Source organism: Saccoglossus kowalevskii, chromosome 17 (assembly GCF_978046115.1).
Source record: "Saccoglossus kowalevskii chromosome 17, keSacKowa6.1, whole genome shotgun sequence".
Lineage (NCBI taxonomy): Eukaryota > Metazoa > Hemichordata > Enteropneusta > Harrimaniidae > Saccoglossus > Saccoglossus kowalevskii.
In genome coordinates, this window is record NC_140657.1 from 1,134,810 (window position 1) to 1,150,792 (window position 15,983).

General features: G+C 38.5%; 1 protein-coding gene and 1 pseudogene across 2 annotated transcripts in view; both read right to left on the reverse strand.

Annotated features, from left to right (window-relative positions):
• The window catches only part of LOC102807501 (syntaxin-binding protein 1-like), a 71,223-nt gene extending 63,508 nt beyond the window's left edge, over positions 1-7,715 (reverse strand). For both annotated transcript variants that reach the window (XM_085492210.1, XM_085492209.1), the window contains exon 1: positions 7,660-7,715. In XM_085492210.1, coding sequence (XP_085348336.1) covers positions 7,660-7,687 — 28 coding nt within the window. In that variant the 5' untranslated portion in view covers positions 7,688-7,715. The remainder of the gene's footprint in view (positions 1-7,659) is intronic.
• On the reverse strand, positions 4,600-5,642 carry LOC144360352 (uncharacterized; annotated as a pseudogene).
• Positions 7,716-15,983: the final 8,268 nt, after the last annotated feature.

The following is a 15,983-nucleotide window of genomic DNA, read 5'->3' on the forward strand; positions in this document are numbered from 1 at the left end:
GACCCTGGCCCAGGCTCCTGGAGTCAGCAGGAGTGTTACGTACGTCGGGAGCTTGGTGTTCCGGGGTGCGGCAAACGGTCTAACCTTGGACCGTCCACAGCCGAAACAGCCTGGAGGCTACCCACTGGGGTATCAGCCACTCCGTGTTCTGGAGACGGAGTCGCCCTGAAAGGGCGTCGCCAGACTGTTCCTCACCCCTGGAAGGTGGTGTGCGGTTAGCTCCACATTGTATTCCAGGCACCAAAGGAGGATTTTGCTCTGCTAGGACTGACAACGATGGGGAATGCGTCCCCCCCTCCTTCTTGAAGGAGACCACCGCTGCGTTGTCTGTGCGGAGCAGGACTCTGTGGTCTTGAACTACGGGTAGAAAGCGTGGTAGTGCTAAGTACACTGCTCACAGTTCGAGCCGGTTGATATGGTGGTCCCAAAACTATGCGGGAGCCATATCCTTGGGCTTGTTCGTCCAATAGATGCGCTCCCCAACCCTGGGGGGGGAGGCATTTGTTACCAGAGTCATACCTGCGGCGAGCGGGTCCAAGGGGGCCCCTCTGCCCGAGGTTGGTCAGTGACGACCACCAGGGCAGGGCTTCCTTCACTTGGTCCGAGATCGAAACCCGCCTATCTAGTTCCCATAGGAGAGCTCGGTGTTATAACAAGCGTTATACCGGGCGGCTGCGTAGTGCAGCCTGGGGAACAACCCTTCGAACCGAGGTCATCATTCCGATGATCCGCATTAGTTCACGGAGGGACACCGAGGGAACGCTGACTGGCATTCGGCTAGGCTGCTTAGCGCTAAGCAATATGCTTGAAATAGCTAAGCCAAGCTTACCTCTGTGTCAAAACTCCATGCCCAGGGACACCAACTGCGCGTTGGCTCGAGGTGGGACTTGTCGATTTACTAACGAGCCCAACTGGTGAAGTAAATCCTGTGTTAGCCTGATGCGTTTGGCTATTACCCCTTGCCTGGGTTGTTGGTAACCAGTAGTCTGGGTACGGATTGAGGTGTACTGACATCTGGTGAAGCTGCAGCACTACCTGTTTCATCCCTCTGGTGAACACGTAGGGCGCTGTGCCTAACCCGAACGGGGGGGGGAAGTTCGAATACTTGGCCCAGCTGGGCGATTCGAAGGAGATGGCAACTCGCTAGGTGCATCGGTGCGTGCAGGTAGGCCCCGCTTAAATCTAGCGGGGCTAGCCAGTCAAAACGGTGGATGGAGAGAAGAACCCTGAATGGTGTCTCCATGTGGAACTGATAGAGGGGCACGTACTGATTCAGTCTGTCTAGGTCCAAAACTGGACGCCTGCCACTTGTAGATTTGGTACTACGAACACATTTGGGTAGAAGCCTGGACTTAGTTCCGGCTGATGTACCCTGTGTATGGCGTCTTTCCCCAGCAAACTGCTATTTCCTGTCTGATTGCTTCCGCCTTGCGGGAGTCCCCTGGCAGTGCCCAACAGGGGAGACACTGACGGGGGGAAGTGGAGATTTCAGCGGTATGCCGTAAACGGATGTCACCACCTGGAAAGGTCCAGGTATCGGTCACCCGCCGTCTCCAAACCGGACTACACCGGCGCAATCTGTGTACGACAGGGATGTGTGGCCATGTGTTCGGCAGTTGCAAGGGGGGAGGGTGCTCCCTTCCCCCATGAGGCGAGTTCCCCAAGGCCTGAAGTAGTCACTAAGTTGTGACCTGGCCACTCACCGGTTGCAGAGGTGAGCGTCAAACATGCTTCCCCTGCTGCCGGGTAGACGTCTGCCCAGAGAGGGTGAGGAGCCACCACCTGGCTCTTACCTCCCTGGGGGCACGCCACTACCCTTCCCTCCCATGGAAGGGTATAAGCGCTTGCCTCCTGGCTGACTCTGGCTAGCGGGCAACGCCCTAGGGCGTTGTGTTTTCTGTGCTTGGGGTGCCCTCCGCTTGCCCATGGCAGGATCAACTGGCTAGCGGATTCAATCTGAACCCTCTGATTCATTGCACTCCGAAGCTCCGAGACTGTACCCACCATTCCCTGAACAAAGAGGGTGGAGGGTGTCCGGTCTGCGTCACTGAGGTGGGGGACGTACCCCAGCTCAGCTTGTCGGCGAAAACACGTGCGTCTAAGGCCGCGTCTCGTAGCACAGTAGTGGCCCTGGCCAAGCGAGCCAGGCAACACTAGGGGGTGTCGCACGTAGATGTGCGGTGGCCCACCAGTAAAAATGTCGCCTGGTCTAGGAGGCTGGTGCGTTCTGCCTCCAAGGTCACCAGAGTGCTGGGCACGCATAATAATACGCTCAAGCAACTCTGCCCTCAGGGCTAGATGGGTCGTCCTCAATTGGCAAAGACACCCATGGAACGCGGCTATCCCCCTTTGCCCGGTTTGCCAAATTCGTGGTACCGGGGTCTGCGGAAGGAGCCTTGGAATCCGGTTGGGAGCGTTTTGGTCTCATCCCACGCTATGGGGTCTGATCCCGAAACACACCGACTGGGTAGCGTTTGGTCCAGTGGGAAGTGTTGCCTAACGTTATCCCCACCCGGGGGCCTTAAGCATTACATCCTCCGCTGCTGACCAATGCCGCCCATCAACACCGTTTGCGTGCTCTGCGCCCCCACTTCGCACTCAGACGGACAGGGGAGAGATGTGCCGACGGGGTTGCTTTGGATCCCGACGCCCATGATCCCATAAGCGTTGAAGCAACCTTAGGTGGTCGCTTTAGGATCAAGGGTGGGGGTATATACATCGTATCACTGGGATCGATGATACTCCGCCTCACCCCAAAAGCGTGGCTCACCGAGTCATACAGATGGAAGACTCTGAGGGACCGCCCGGAGTACCGGCTGTATCCAACGCGAGTGAACGCGTCTCCTTTAACTTAAAATATGTGAGAGGGAGCATGTTCGACTGTGCGTCTCATGACAGGGTCGGTTCCCTCTGGGGACGCCCGTGGGTCGGTAAGAAAGGAGTCAAAACCCACAGCGGGGACCGGACACAAGGATAAATTTGTTACCGTTGTACCGTTACCGCGTGACAAACCCTAGCTGGCTGAAAGTGGGGGGGGGGTCAACGCGTGCCCTGCCCTGAAAGCCCTGCCCCGAGATCGGAGACTTGGCTGCCAGCACCCCGTTGGCATTCAGTGCCCGCGGATCCAGAGAAGGACCGGTGCAATTAGTCTGAGCCTCGGCCACCCCCCAAAATAGTGGGAGAGCCGTGACTGGGAACGGGGGTTCCCTGGAAGAGACGTGTTTGAATGCAAACATGCTTTCGTGTCTCTTCCTGCTTGCCCACCGAGGGGACACAGTGGAGACAGCTCGCTCCGACTGCGTCTGATCTACCCGGCCTGCCAGGGACGCAATTGACCCTACAGTCCTTCGACCAAAGCCCTCAACTCGGAGGCAAACTCGGCGCCGTGCGAGGAAGGGTCCACGAAGAGACTCGCAACGGGCCCCATAGGAGGAAAGCCTCCAGGGGCACAGCCTCGCTGCAGCCGGTAAAATCGGGTAAAAAACACCGCCTGAAAAAACAGACTGTGAGGATGCCCTCCGATCAGCGGGGGAGACCGAGAAAATATCGGTACCTCCGCCGTCGGGCCTCTTACTCGACGTCCCGGTACATGAAGTACCGGTAGCCGAGCGTGAGGACTTTCCACTCATGCAAAACACGCAACTCACTTTAACCGATTTGTTTACTGGACGCGCGACCTTGCTGTGACGTGGTCAGTGTCAGCGATTTTGATGGCTCTGAAAGAAAATCTCAGGCCTCAGAACTCCAGTGAAAAAAACACGCTTTCACGCAAAAAAAACCCGAAACCCACACGTAGCCACGACAAAGCATCTCGGATGCGGGTTCTATGCTGGTAGATTCTGAATAAACCACTGTACGGTCAGCTCGGAAGACGAGGAGACCGGAAGAAAAAGGCAGCGAGCCTTGGAGCTGTCATTACATCGATATATTGCTAAATACATTAAAAATAAAAGACGACATGCATGAGGGAGACGAATTACAGTTGTAAAAGGTGCCGCCATGAAATCAACATGTGACTACGTAGTGGCACCAGATTTTGATTTCTTTGCTGTGAAAAATACTACACACAAAGGGGATGCCGAGCAGCGGCAACAACCCAAGCTATAAATCTGGACAGGAAAAAAAGCAGGCGATCCAGCAGAGCTCGCTAGATTTCATCTCCACTCGAGGCGGAGAGAAATTAAGAGTGAAGGACGGCTACCTGTGGCGCTGCCAGGTGGCCTCGGTCACGTGGGTTCGTGACGTAAGGGGTAAAAGAATCTTGAGGTCATGGGGCTTCCCCTGACCTGGATTCTATCTCTCCGTCACCGGCAGAATCGCTGATTAATGCCTACAGTTCAAAATAGTCATTTTGACTGACCGGAGTCTATGGTGGGTAATTGAACGTGGTGAATAACTCCATTTGGCGAATTTTTTCATTTAAACTACAAAAACAAATTAATTGCCCCGACTGCGCCAGTCTAGCTGGAATGTAGTACCCATTTCAAAAATAGATTGAGGTTCTGTTGGTCCTATATGTGGATTTGGATCCAACATGTGGTTAACGCATGAGTTTTGTCCGCAATATTGTAAATAGCTTTTATCAGTTCCCTATTATCTTCATTTCAAGTTTTTGTTCCAGGATTGTAGGACAATAACGTTAGCAGTGTCTGGTTGTGATTTATTTCGTCTGATGTCAATATCGTCAACCTCCATTGGGTTTGACTCTTTTCTTGGTTTTTCCCACCTGCACATAACATCATTTCAGACTTCAGTTGCCCGATCTTTATGACGAGAATCAAATTCGTGCAAACTGAATAATAACGCTGTGCATTGCTTGCATGTTCTATGTTCCCTAAAAATAAAATTTTAATGACATTGTATGAAAAAAAAAGAAAAAGACTTCCCTCAGTTTTACTAGCGATAATAATGCAACTGTTAATCATTATACTTCAAAATACTGTTTTTTGCCCTAATAAAAAATAATAATGAAACATTCACACTTTATTATCCAACATGAATAGAACTGACTAACAAATTGCTACAAATTATTTAACTACGGAAGGGAAAAACGTGTGTCCATTTATATAACTACTGCGTCTGCTGATCACCTGGTGAATAAAATAGAAAACGAAATCGAACTTATGCTACACAGTTACTATTTCAGAGTTTGATTTAATAATAAACTATGGCTTGTAAGGCTTTTCCTTCGTGGATGTTTGCCGAATACACTCTGCCATAACAACAATAAATTCTGTATGCTGCACATGATGAAGCTTTACGGAAATGATGTGTCCATCTTTATGGAGTAAATAACCATTGTCACGTCGATAGTCTTTCAGTCTGGCTGTTGTCCAGTCACTTCGATGCAACAAATATGCGAATATATCAGCTATTTCAAATGAAGGCAAAGTATGAAGGTTTTCTTGCCAAGTTTTTACATTATACGGATCTACCAAAGTTATCGTCGACTAGCCGTGTTTTACAGTACGACAACAATTGTTTGACTCTTCGGGAACGTCTGGCTCCGAAGGATGAACATTTAACTCGTTTGCCAACTCAACAAGTTCAATAAGTTTAGCTTTACGAACATTGCTGCAAGTTATACCAGGATCCTGCAGAAATTTGCAGAGTTCTGGAACTTTTTTGCTTTTCAAATCCATTGCATTATATACGCATGTAAGAAAACAGAACATCAATCAAAACAACCCCACTCAGGCTTGTCATCTGGGTATTTTGGATGTGGCCTCTAGCGGAATTCTGAGGAAAACTTAACAACTCGAAAATTAGGAATTTATTCAGCGAAAACAGTAAACGTGTCATTCACACTATGCAATAAAACTATAAATTAGTCAAATATTCTACCTATGTTTTTGTACTTTCATAGAAACATTCACAGCATTCAACTAGGATTAAGATTTTTTTTTATTCACCTATGAGAACCATACAGAGTTGAGTTTAGCAGATACTAGGTTGAATACAACATGTATTTAATCTTCATTTCAAGTTTACTGCTTTGGAATATTTTGGAATATTTTATTAATCAGTATTAGAAATCAACCTTACCACAAGTCATTCACTGAATGAGTGTTCATTTTGGCGTGTATACATGTAGCATAGGTCAACCCGTACTGCCTAAGTGCAGTATTCCCATAATAACCTTATTATTATACATGTTTTCTGATTGTAGAAATAATTTTATCAGAGATTATAGCCCAAAATGAGAACGTTTGTGTTCAGTGACAAGATTATTTTGCATCGTCCTATAGCGCATCTGCATCAAATGTAAAGATAGAAAAATGTTTAAATGTGACGTCAATAACCTGGAATGTGTCAATGTTGGTGATGTACTTAAAGGAAAAATTTTGAACGTCATCTTGACTAATATCTGATTTGTAACCCTTTTCATCCCCTCCGGAGGATGTTGTGTGTTAATAAATAAATTTACGGTGCTAAATGTATAAAAATGTCCCTTCATTTGAAATCATAGATTATATACAGTGATAAAGACAGAAGAATAGAATTATTGTGAGAACTGACAACTTGTTTGATGCATTGTGCTTCTAAAGCCAATGAGAGTTTGTTCTTTTGATTTGAATGAAATGCTAAAGACTGATATAGAAATATTTTAACAAATTTAGATGAAAAAAAAATTCATGCCTTCTGAATGTATGAATTTTATTCCATTTCTAAAATATAGAAATCACTTCTGCTTATTCAATATTCAAAGTGCTAGGTTAGATTACACAGTGACTTCCCTGCATGTCGCACATGACAACAAATAAATGAATTCAATATTTTATAGGTGAACATGTATAGAATATCTAATGAGTGACCTATGGTATCAGAATTATTAAACAATTGTAGTAAGAGAAATATGTATGGGTCAAGCAGGTCGGTAAGTTGAATCACTGACTAAAAGAAATGTATCATCCTTTAGTGTGAATTTTGCAGTGATTAGAAGCTTATGATGAGCTATATTTTGGAATTTTATGAGTGTGCAAATTGTTAGCAAAGTCTAATGAGATGTTTTAGAAAGTGTAATAAAGTAAAAATAATCCATGGCTTTATGTCACTGATACCACATAACACATGTGTTAAAACATGAATATTATTTTATAGTGACCAATACAGAGTATACATGCAATAATTTCAAAATCAATGTTTTCATTGAAATGTTACCAATCATCTTGATCGCAATAACAAATCTATAAATCAAAAATCATTTGCGAAACCTAGAGTAATCAATTCACGGATCATAACAATGCGAATACAATAAATGACTGCATTGCGTGAGGCCAGGTAAAGGTTGCAATGATTCATATGTACATAGGAGGGGCGTAACATCCCACTCTGCTTACGCCTAGAAACCCACTAAGTTGGTCAAATTTCCTTCAAGTGTTACATGCGTAGGTATACAGAACTTGTCATACAAATAATTTCGAGGTAACCATAAACTATTATTGTAATAATATTAATAAACAAATTGATGAAGTCAGGGAGGCTGAAAATGAACATATTGCGCTGAGATTTCATAAGCAAAAAACTGACTGTTATCGATACATCTGCAGTACAAAAATGCATGCATCTTCCTTTCCATTCATGAACTAGTTCAACTATCAAAACAACTAAAAAAATATCAATGAACATATGAAATAAATATTAGTATCGTGTACTTACTCTTTCCGACCACATCTTTTAGCGCCATCTTGGATTCTATTTTTCAGACAGGAGTGGTGAATTGTGGGTAAACGGGTCATACCATTATATTTAAGGGTGTACAGCACAGCACAAGTTTCTCCCTGACTGCAATGTACGCGACTGTTGACCCGGGCCAAATAAAGTTGACTTCTATTAGTTATCTATTACGTGTTATATTCATTCATTTATAATTATTCTATTCTATTACCAGTGTGAAATTGGCATGCAATAAGAGCACACAATAGAAGCTGACACGATATAAGAGTACTAAAAAATGCCGTAAACCGGCGTTTTTGTCGTGTACAGTGTTGGTGTGACTAAAATAATGTGACTAAAATAATCAAAATTGGGGTAATAACTGCCTCGTTCGTTTTCAATCTCAACTGCTCATTCAATCAGAAAAAAGGCCATTTTTGGCTACAGCCCAGTTGTCCGAAGGTTCACGAGACCGAACATAAATAATAATTATTTCAATCAATGAATTGAAGAAGAAATCTATTGCACAAGGGTTTAATTTTATGATATTGTATTAATAATAAACAAATTAAAAACGATAAACCATGAAATTTGGATGTCATGTGACAAAACCGAGAAAGGACTTTGCACGTCGTGTGGGGAAAGCTCCACTCAGCATAGAGGCATATTCAATATTTCTATAAGCAACTGTATGACGACATCACTTAATATACGATATATTAAATATTTCTATAAATAACTGTATGACGACATCACTTAATAGACTATATATTAAATATTTCTATAAACACCTGTATGACGACATCACTTAATAGACTATATATTAAATATTTCTATAAACAATTGTATGACGACATCACTTAATAGACTATATATTTAATATTTCTATAAACATCTGCATGACGACATCACTTAATAGACTATATATTTAATATTTCTATAAACACCTGTGTGACGACATCACTTAATATACTATATATTAAATATTTCTATAAACAACTGTATGACGACATCACTTAATAGACTATATATTAAATATTTCTATAAACACCTGTGTGGCGACATCACCTAATATACTATATATTAAATATTTCTATAAACAACTGTATGACGACATCACCTAATAGACTATATATTAAATATTTCTATAAACAACTGTATGACGACATCACTTAATAGACTATATATTAAATATTTCTATAAACAACTGCATGACGACATCACCTAATAGACTATATATTAAATATTTCTATAAACACCTGTGTGACGACATCACGTAATATACTATATATTAAATATTTCTATAAACAACTGTATGACGACATCACTTAATAGACTATATATTAAATATTTCTATAAACAACTGCATGACGACATCACCTAATAGACTATATATTAAATATTTCTATAAACAACTGTATGACGACATCACTTAATAGACTATATATTAAATATTTCTATAAACAACTGCATGACGACATCACCTAATAGACTATATATTAAATATTTCTATAAACAACTGCATGACGACATCACTTAATAAACTATATATTAAATATTTCTATAAACAACTGTATGACGACATCACTTAATAGACTATATATTAAATATTCAATAAACAACTGTATGACGACATCACTTAATAAACTATATATTAAATATTTCTATAAACAACTGTATGACGACATCACTTAATATACTATATATTAAATATTTCTATAAACAACTGTATGACGACATCACTTAATAGACTATATATTAAATATTTCTATAAACAACTGCATGACGACATCACCTAATAAACTATATATTAAATATTTCTATAAACAACTGTATGACGACATCACTTAATAGACTATATATTAAATATTTCTATAAACAACTGCATGACGACATCACCTAATAGACTATATATTAAATATTTCTATAAACAACTGCATGACGACATCACTTAATAAACTATATATTAAATATTTCTATAAACAACTGTATGACGACATCACTTAATAGACTATATATTAAATATTTCAATAAACAACTGTATGACGACATCACTTAATAAACTATATATTAAATATTTCTATAAACAATTGTATGACGACATCACTTAATATACTATATATTAAATATTTCTATAAACAACTGTATGACGACATCACTTAATAGACTATATATTAAATATTTCTATAAACAACTGTATGACGACATCACTTAATAGACTATATATTAAATATTTCTATAAACAACTGTATGACGACATCACTTAATAAACTATATATTAAATATTTCTATAAACAACTGTATGACGACATCACTTAATAAACTATATATTAAATATTTCTATAAACAACTGTATGACGACATCACTTAATAGACTATATATTAAATATTTCTATAAACAACTGTATGACGACATCACTTAATAAACTATATATTAAATATTTCTATATTCTATAAACAACTGTATGACGACATCACTTAATAGACTATATATTAAATATTTCTATAAACAACTGTATGATGACATCACTTAATAAACTACATATTAAATATTTCTATAAACAACTGTATGACGACATCACTTTATAGACTATATATTAAATATTTCTATAAACAACTGTATGACGACATCACTTAATAGACTATATATTAAATATTATAAACAACTGTATGACGACATCACTTAATAAACTAAATATTAAATATTTCTATAAACAACTGTATGACGACATCACCTAATAGACTATATATTAAATATTTCTATAAACAACTGTATGACGACATCACTTAATAAACTACATATTAAATATTTCTATAAACAACTGTATGACGACATCACTTAATAGACTATATATTAAATATTTCTATAAACAACTGTATGACGACATCACTTAATAGACTATATATTAAATATTTCTATAAACAACTGTATGACGACATCACCTAATAGACTATATATTAAATATTTCTATAAACAACTGTATGACGACATCACTTAATAAACAACATATTAAATATTTCTCTGAACAACTGTATGACGACATCACTTAATAGACTATATATTAAATATTTCTATAAACAACTATATGACGACATCACTTAATAGACTATATATTAAATATTTCTATAAACAACTGTATGACGACATCACCTAATAGACTATATATTAAATATTTCTATAAACAACTGTATGACGACATCACTTAATAGACTATATATTAAATATTTCTATAAACAACTGTATGACGACATCACCTAATAGACTATATATTAAATATTTCTATAAACAACTGTATGACGACATCACTTAATAAACTATATATTAAATATGTCTATAAACAACTGTATGACGACATCACTTAATAAACTATATATTAAATATGTCTATAAACAACTGTATGACGACATCACTTAATAAACTATATATTAAATATTTTTATAAACAACTGTATGACGACATCACCTAATAGACTATATATTAAATATTTCTAGTAGAACTTTTGAACAGTTTTATTAAATAGTTTAATTACTTTCTAGTATAAATAATGACCGGAGGATAAATATTTTAATTCTCTTTAAATATATATATATATGTATATTGCTACCAACTATGTTGCTCCTTTCGATAGTCGAAACTTAATGCCTGTTGTATATTTTATAACAACTTATTTCGCCGATTTTTTAATTGACCTCGAGACCATCATGTAAAACATATAAGACATTTAAATACATGTACTCAAATTAAAAGCAAGTAAATATATACAATTAAAAAAACAATGGATATCTAAATATTCTCCAAATATATTGACAAAATCGATGGAAGCAAGGTTGATGGAAGCGGAACATCAAACCCCCCCCCCCCCACAAGGGAGTCAGACCAGTTGCACATGAAGGGTAAGCATCTGTTGCTGGCATGCCACACCCGTCGTGATGTTCCAAAGTCGAGAGGGGGGGGGCAAGGGTTATTTTCGTTCAACGTAATTGCATTTTTTTTGTTCGTACAACGTAAATTGAAAAAATAAATTCCGTAATTCTGTAATCACAGGCTAGACGTACAACGCAATCAATTAAATATTTTTTCGTACAGTGTAAAAATGTATCATTTTTTTCGGTACGTACAAGAATTTTCTAAGTTTTCTTTTTTAATTTTCCGTAAAATGTAATTAACCGTTATTTTCTCTGTAAACTGTAAACATTCAATTTTCACTGTAAACTGTAAAAACGTCCTTTTTTCCTTGTAAATTGTAAAAGCCCTTTTTATTTCCCGTAAAACAGTACCAGCTACCCCCTTGCCCCTCCTCAAAGTAATGTCAGGGGAAAATGTCAAACCAAGTTTACTGGACAAAAAAACACACCAAGTACAAACACGACCACACACATCAATCAACAAACAAATCTGCAATCATTTTACAGACAGAAATCCAATAGGAAGCTGTCAAATCATGATGCAAGTTTAAGTCGAGGAATCGGGAAACCCTTGGCTTACCAACTTGGCAGTCAATAGCTGAGATCTGATCAGGAAATATATGTTACCACCACCGTCGGTTTACTTGATCTGATTGGGAGATTTTTTTTTGTATGGCTTCACTAATGTCGGCAACAATACTTGTAAAGCTAATTTCAAATACTGAAGATCGTTTATTTTACAGAAGAGAATCATGGGCCGAAACGTCCACCCTGGTCGAAACTCTTGGCCGAGTAAAACATGAGTAAAACATGATTGTTTGACTGGACGCTTACACGTTGCAATAGTTGAACCTATCTAAAACCCTGGTCCGTTGTTTTGATTAACTGTCTCGTAGGCGTGTATGTAACTTTATTGCGTCTACAACGGTCACTGGGGCGTCTAGGAAAGTGTCTGGGGATGTTGCAAAGTCCCTCGGTAATTACCTACCATGTACGGGAGTTAGGTGTATGTGCATATCTTGCGCCCACTGTAATAACTGTAAGTATAAGTTGTTGGAGTATGGATTAGCAATATGAAAATCCGCAAATGTAGGAGAATACAATTTACAATTTTTTGATTCTCCAATTGTGGGCAAAATGTGATATCATATCCACTGTTGTGAAAAATTGAAAAAATGCTTTCATCTATAACTTCGAAAGTTGAACTGCACATTTGCTGACAGTTTAGAACATGGTAGCATACATGTACCGGTGCCAAACAAGTTATAGATGTAATCTTTTTCTTAATTTCTGACAACAGTGGATATGAAGTCATACTTTACCCACAATCCTTTGCTGAAGAACCAAGAATCAACTACATAATACTGGTGAAAAGTTGAATATATAGAGTATGAAAAGTGATATAAATAAACTGTAAATGTCCTTACATTTGCTGAGCTCTTTCATCTAGGAGTATTAAGTTGTTAGCCTTAACTTTTTCTTTAACAGTGGAAACAAATTTTTCTAAAAAAAAATATTTTAAAATTCTCTTTCCTTTGCAAAGCTGATTTTTTTAATCCTCACAGTTAGTGATGAAAATACCATTATTGGTGATCCGCTCTGCTAGGATTGCTCTTAAAATCACTTTTGTGTTTTCACGTATTAATTTTTCTGTGATTTTTTGGCTTGGCCAAATTTGGCTCAAACTTGGCAGGCAGGTCACACCATTCTCTAGTTATTAGGTAAAATCTGAAGAAAAAAAAATTTGGCTCACCGCTGCATAGCAACAGCCAAAAAACAGATTTTCGGATAGCTTTGCACCAAATGTATCTCCTCCTACAAACTTAGGATAAAACATCTCAGACATAGCTCATTCTACTCAGCTTGAGTGTGGGCACAAAGTTACTATTTGAATTTATGATATTTTTTTTCATTACCAAGAAATTTGACCCCAAAGTTAGGGTAATTGTTCACCAGGAATGGCTTTTTAACTCTTCTGGGATTTTTTTGGCTGGGCCAATTTGGTTCAAACTTGGCAGACAAGTCACATCTTCAATCTAGGTAGGTTGTAAAATCTGAAAACAAATTGTGGCCCATCATTTCATGGCAACAGCCAAAAAACAATTTTTTTGAATACCTTTGTGCCAAATGTATCTCACCCTACATTTCTACGATTAAAAAGTATGGACAGCTTGAATGTGGGCATAAATTTATTGTTTTTTTTTTCATGTCTATTTTCATTAGCAAAAAAATTTACCTCAAACTTGGGGTAACTTTTCACCAGCAACAGCTTTTAACACCTCTGTGATTTTTTTGGCTTGGCTAATTTTGTTCATACTTGACAGGCAGGTCGCGCCGTCACTAATTGGAATACTATCGCCCCAAATTTATCACCTTCTACCAGTCTTGTAATAGCAGTGTTCAAATGGTCATGCTTTTTTATTTTGGCTACATTGCACACCGTTTTTTTGCGAACTTTGTATACAGTGCCGGGTTTGTGTTAGCTTCACGTTCATGTCCTACCAATGCAGCAACCGAAAACATGTTGCTTGTTTTTTTAGTAGAGCGGATCACCAACCAGCCTACCGGCTTGTACTGTAATTAGTTAATTTCTACAGTGCGTCACATACTGTCAAAGGCTGCAAAACAGCTGTAAAGTTAATTATATACTCTGTTTATGCTCTAGTACAGTTATATGCAGATGAGCCTTTTCTCATCTCAAAACTGCTCCAATTTTGTAATAAATGTAAGCTATAAGTTAATATTAAAACACAAAAATTATTGTTTTTCACTCGCTCTTTTTATTTTGCTCCTGAAATTGCTTTTGGTGTCAGTGACAACGAACCACTCTGTCCATTGAATTGTTGAAAATGATGAAATATTAATTATATGCTAATATGATAATACTCTGCTTTTGCTGATTTGTTGTGTTTTCTGGTGGATTTGCCATCAGCCCTCCTGGAATGACACAACTGCATAACTGACCAGATGTACACTTTTCACCAGTATTCCACTGTTTTATGCAGCAGTTTCACATTTTCACCACTGTTCCACTACTTTGCTCTCTAGTTTAAAATCTGCACCACTATTCCACTATCTGGCACTCTAGTTTCACAGTTCAGTCTTGAGTGGAATTTTGATTGGCAGTTTTGAGCTTGCATTTTTTATTGAACATTTTGCCATCTTGAAAATTACATTACTATACTATACTATTCCACTACTTTACACTCATAGTTTAACACTTTTCACCACTATTCCACTACTTTAGGCTTTAGTTTCATACTTTGTACCAGTATTCAACTACTTTAGGCTCTTGTTTAACACTTTTCACCACTATTCCACTACTTTAGGCTTTAGTTTCATACTTTGTACCAGTATTCAACTACTTTAGGCTCTTGTTTAACACTTTTCACCACTATTCCACTACTTTAGGCTTTAGTTTCATACTTTGTACCAGTATTCAACTACTTTAGGCTCTTGTTTAACACTTTTCACCACTATTCCACTACTTTAGGCTTTAGTTTCATACTTAGTACCAGTATTCAACTACTTTAGGCTCTTGTTTAACACTTTTCACCACTATTCCACTACTTTACACTCATAGTTTAACACTTTTCACCACTATTCCACTACTTTAGACTTTAGTTTCATACTTTGTACCAGTATTCAACTACTTTAGGCTCTTGTTTAACACTTTTCACCACTATTCCACTACTTTAGGCTTTAGTTTCATACTTTGTACCAGTATTCAACTACTTTAGGCGCCAGTTTCACATTTTGCATCACCATTCCACTGCTTTACACTCTACTTTCAAATTTGCATTCTTGTTTAACATTTTGCACAATGTTTCCACTGCTTTGCACAAGTTTCACACTTTGCACCACTATTCCAAAACTTTATGCTCTAGTTTAACATTTTGCACCACTGTTCACTACTTTGCTCTCTATTTTCTCACTTTGCACATCTATTCCATTATTTTGTACTCTAGTTTTACACTTTACACCAACTATTACACCACTTTGCACTCTATTTTCTCACTTTGCACATCTATTCCATTATTTTGTACTCTAGTTTCACACTTTGCACCAACCATTACACCACTTTGCACATCTATTCCATTATTTTGTACTCTAGATTCACATTTTGCACCACTATTACACCACTTTGCACTCTACTTTCACACTTTGCACATCTATTCCATTATTTTGTACTCTAGTTTCACACTTTGCACCAACCATTACACCACTTTGCACTCTTTTCTGACTTTGCACATCTATTCCATTATTATGTACTCTAGTTTCACACTTTGCACAACTATTACACCACTTTGCACTCTAATTTCTCACTTTGCACATCTATTCCATTATTTTGTACTCTAGTTTCATACTTTGCACCAACTATTACATCACTTTGCACTCTATTTTCTCACTTTGCACATCTA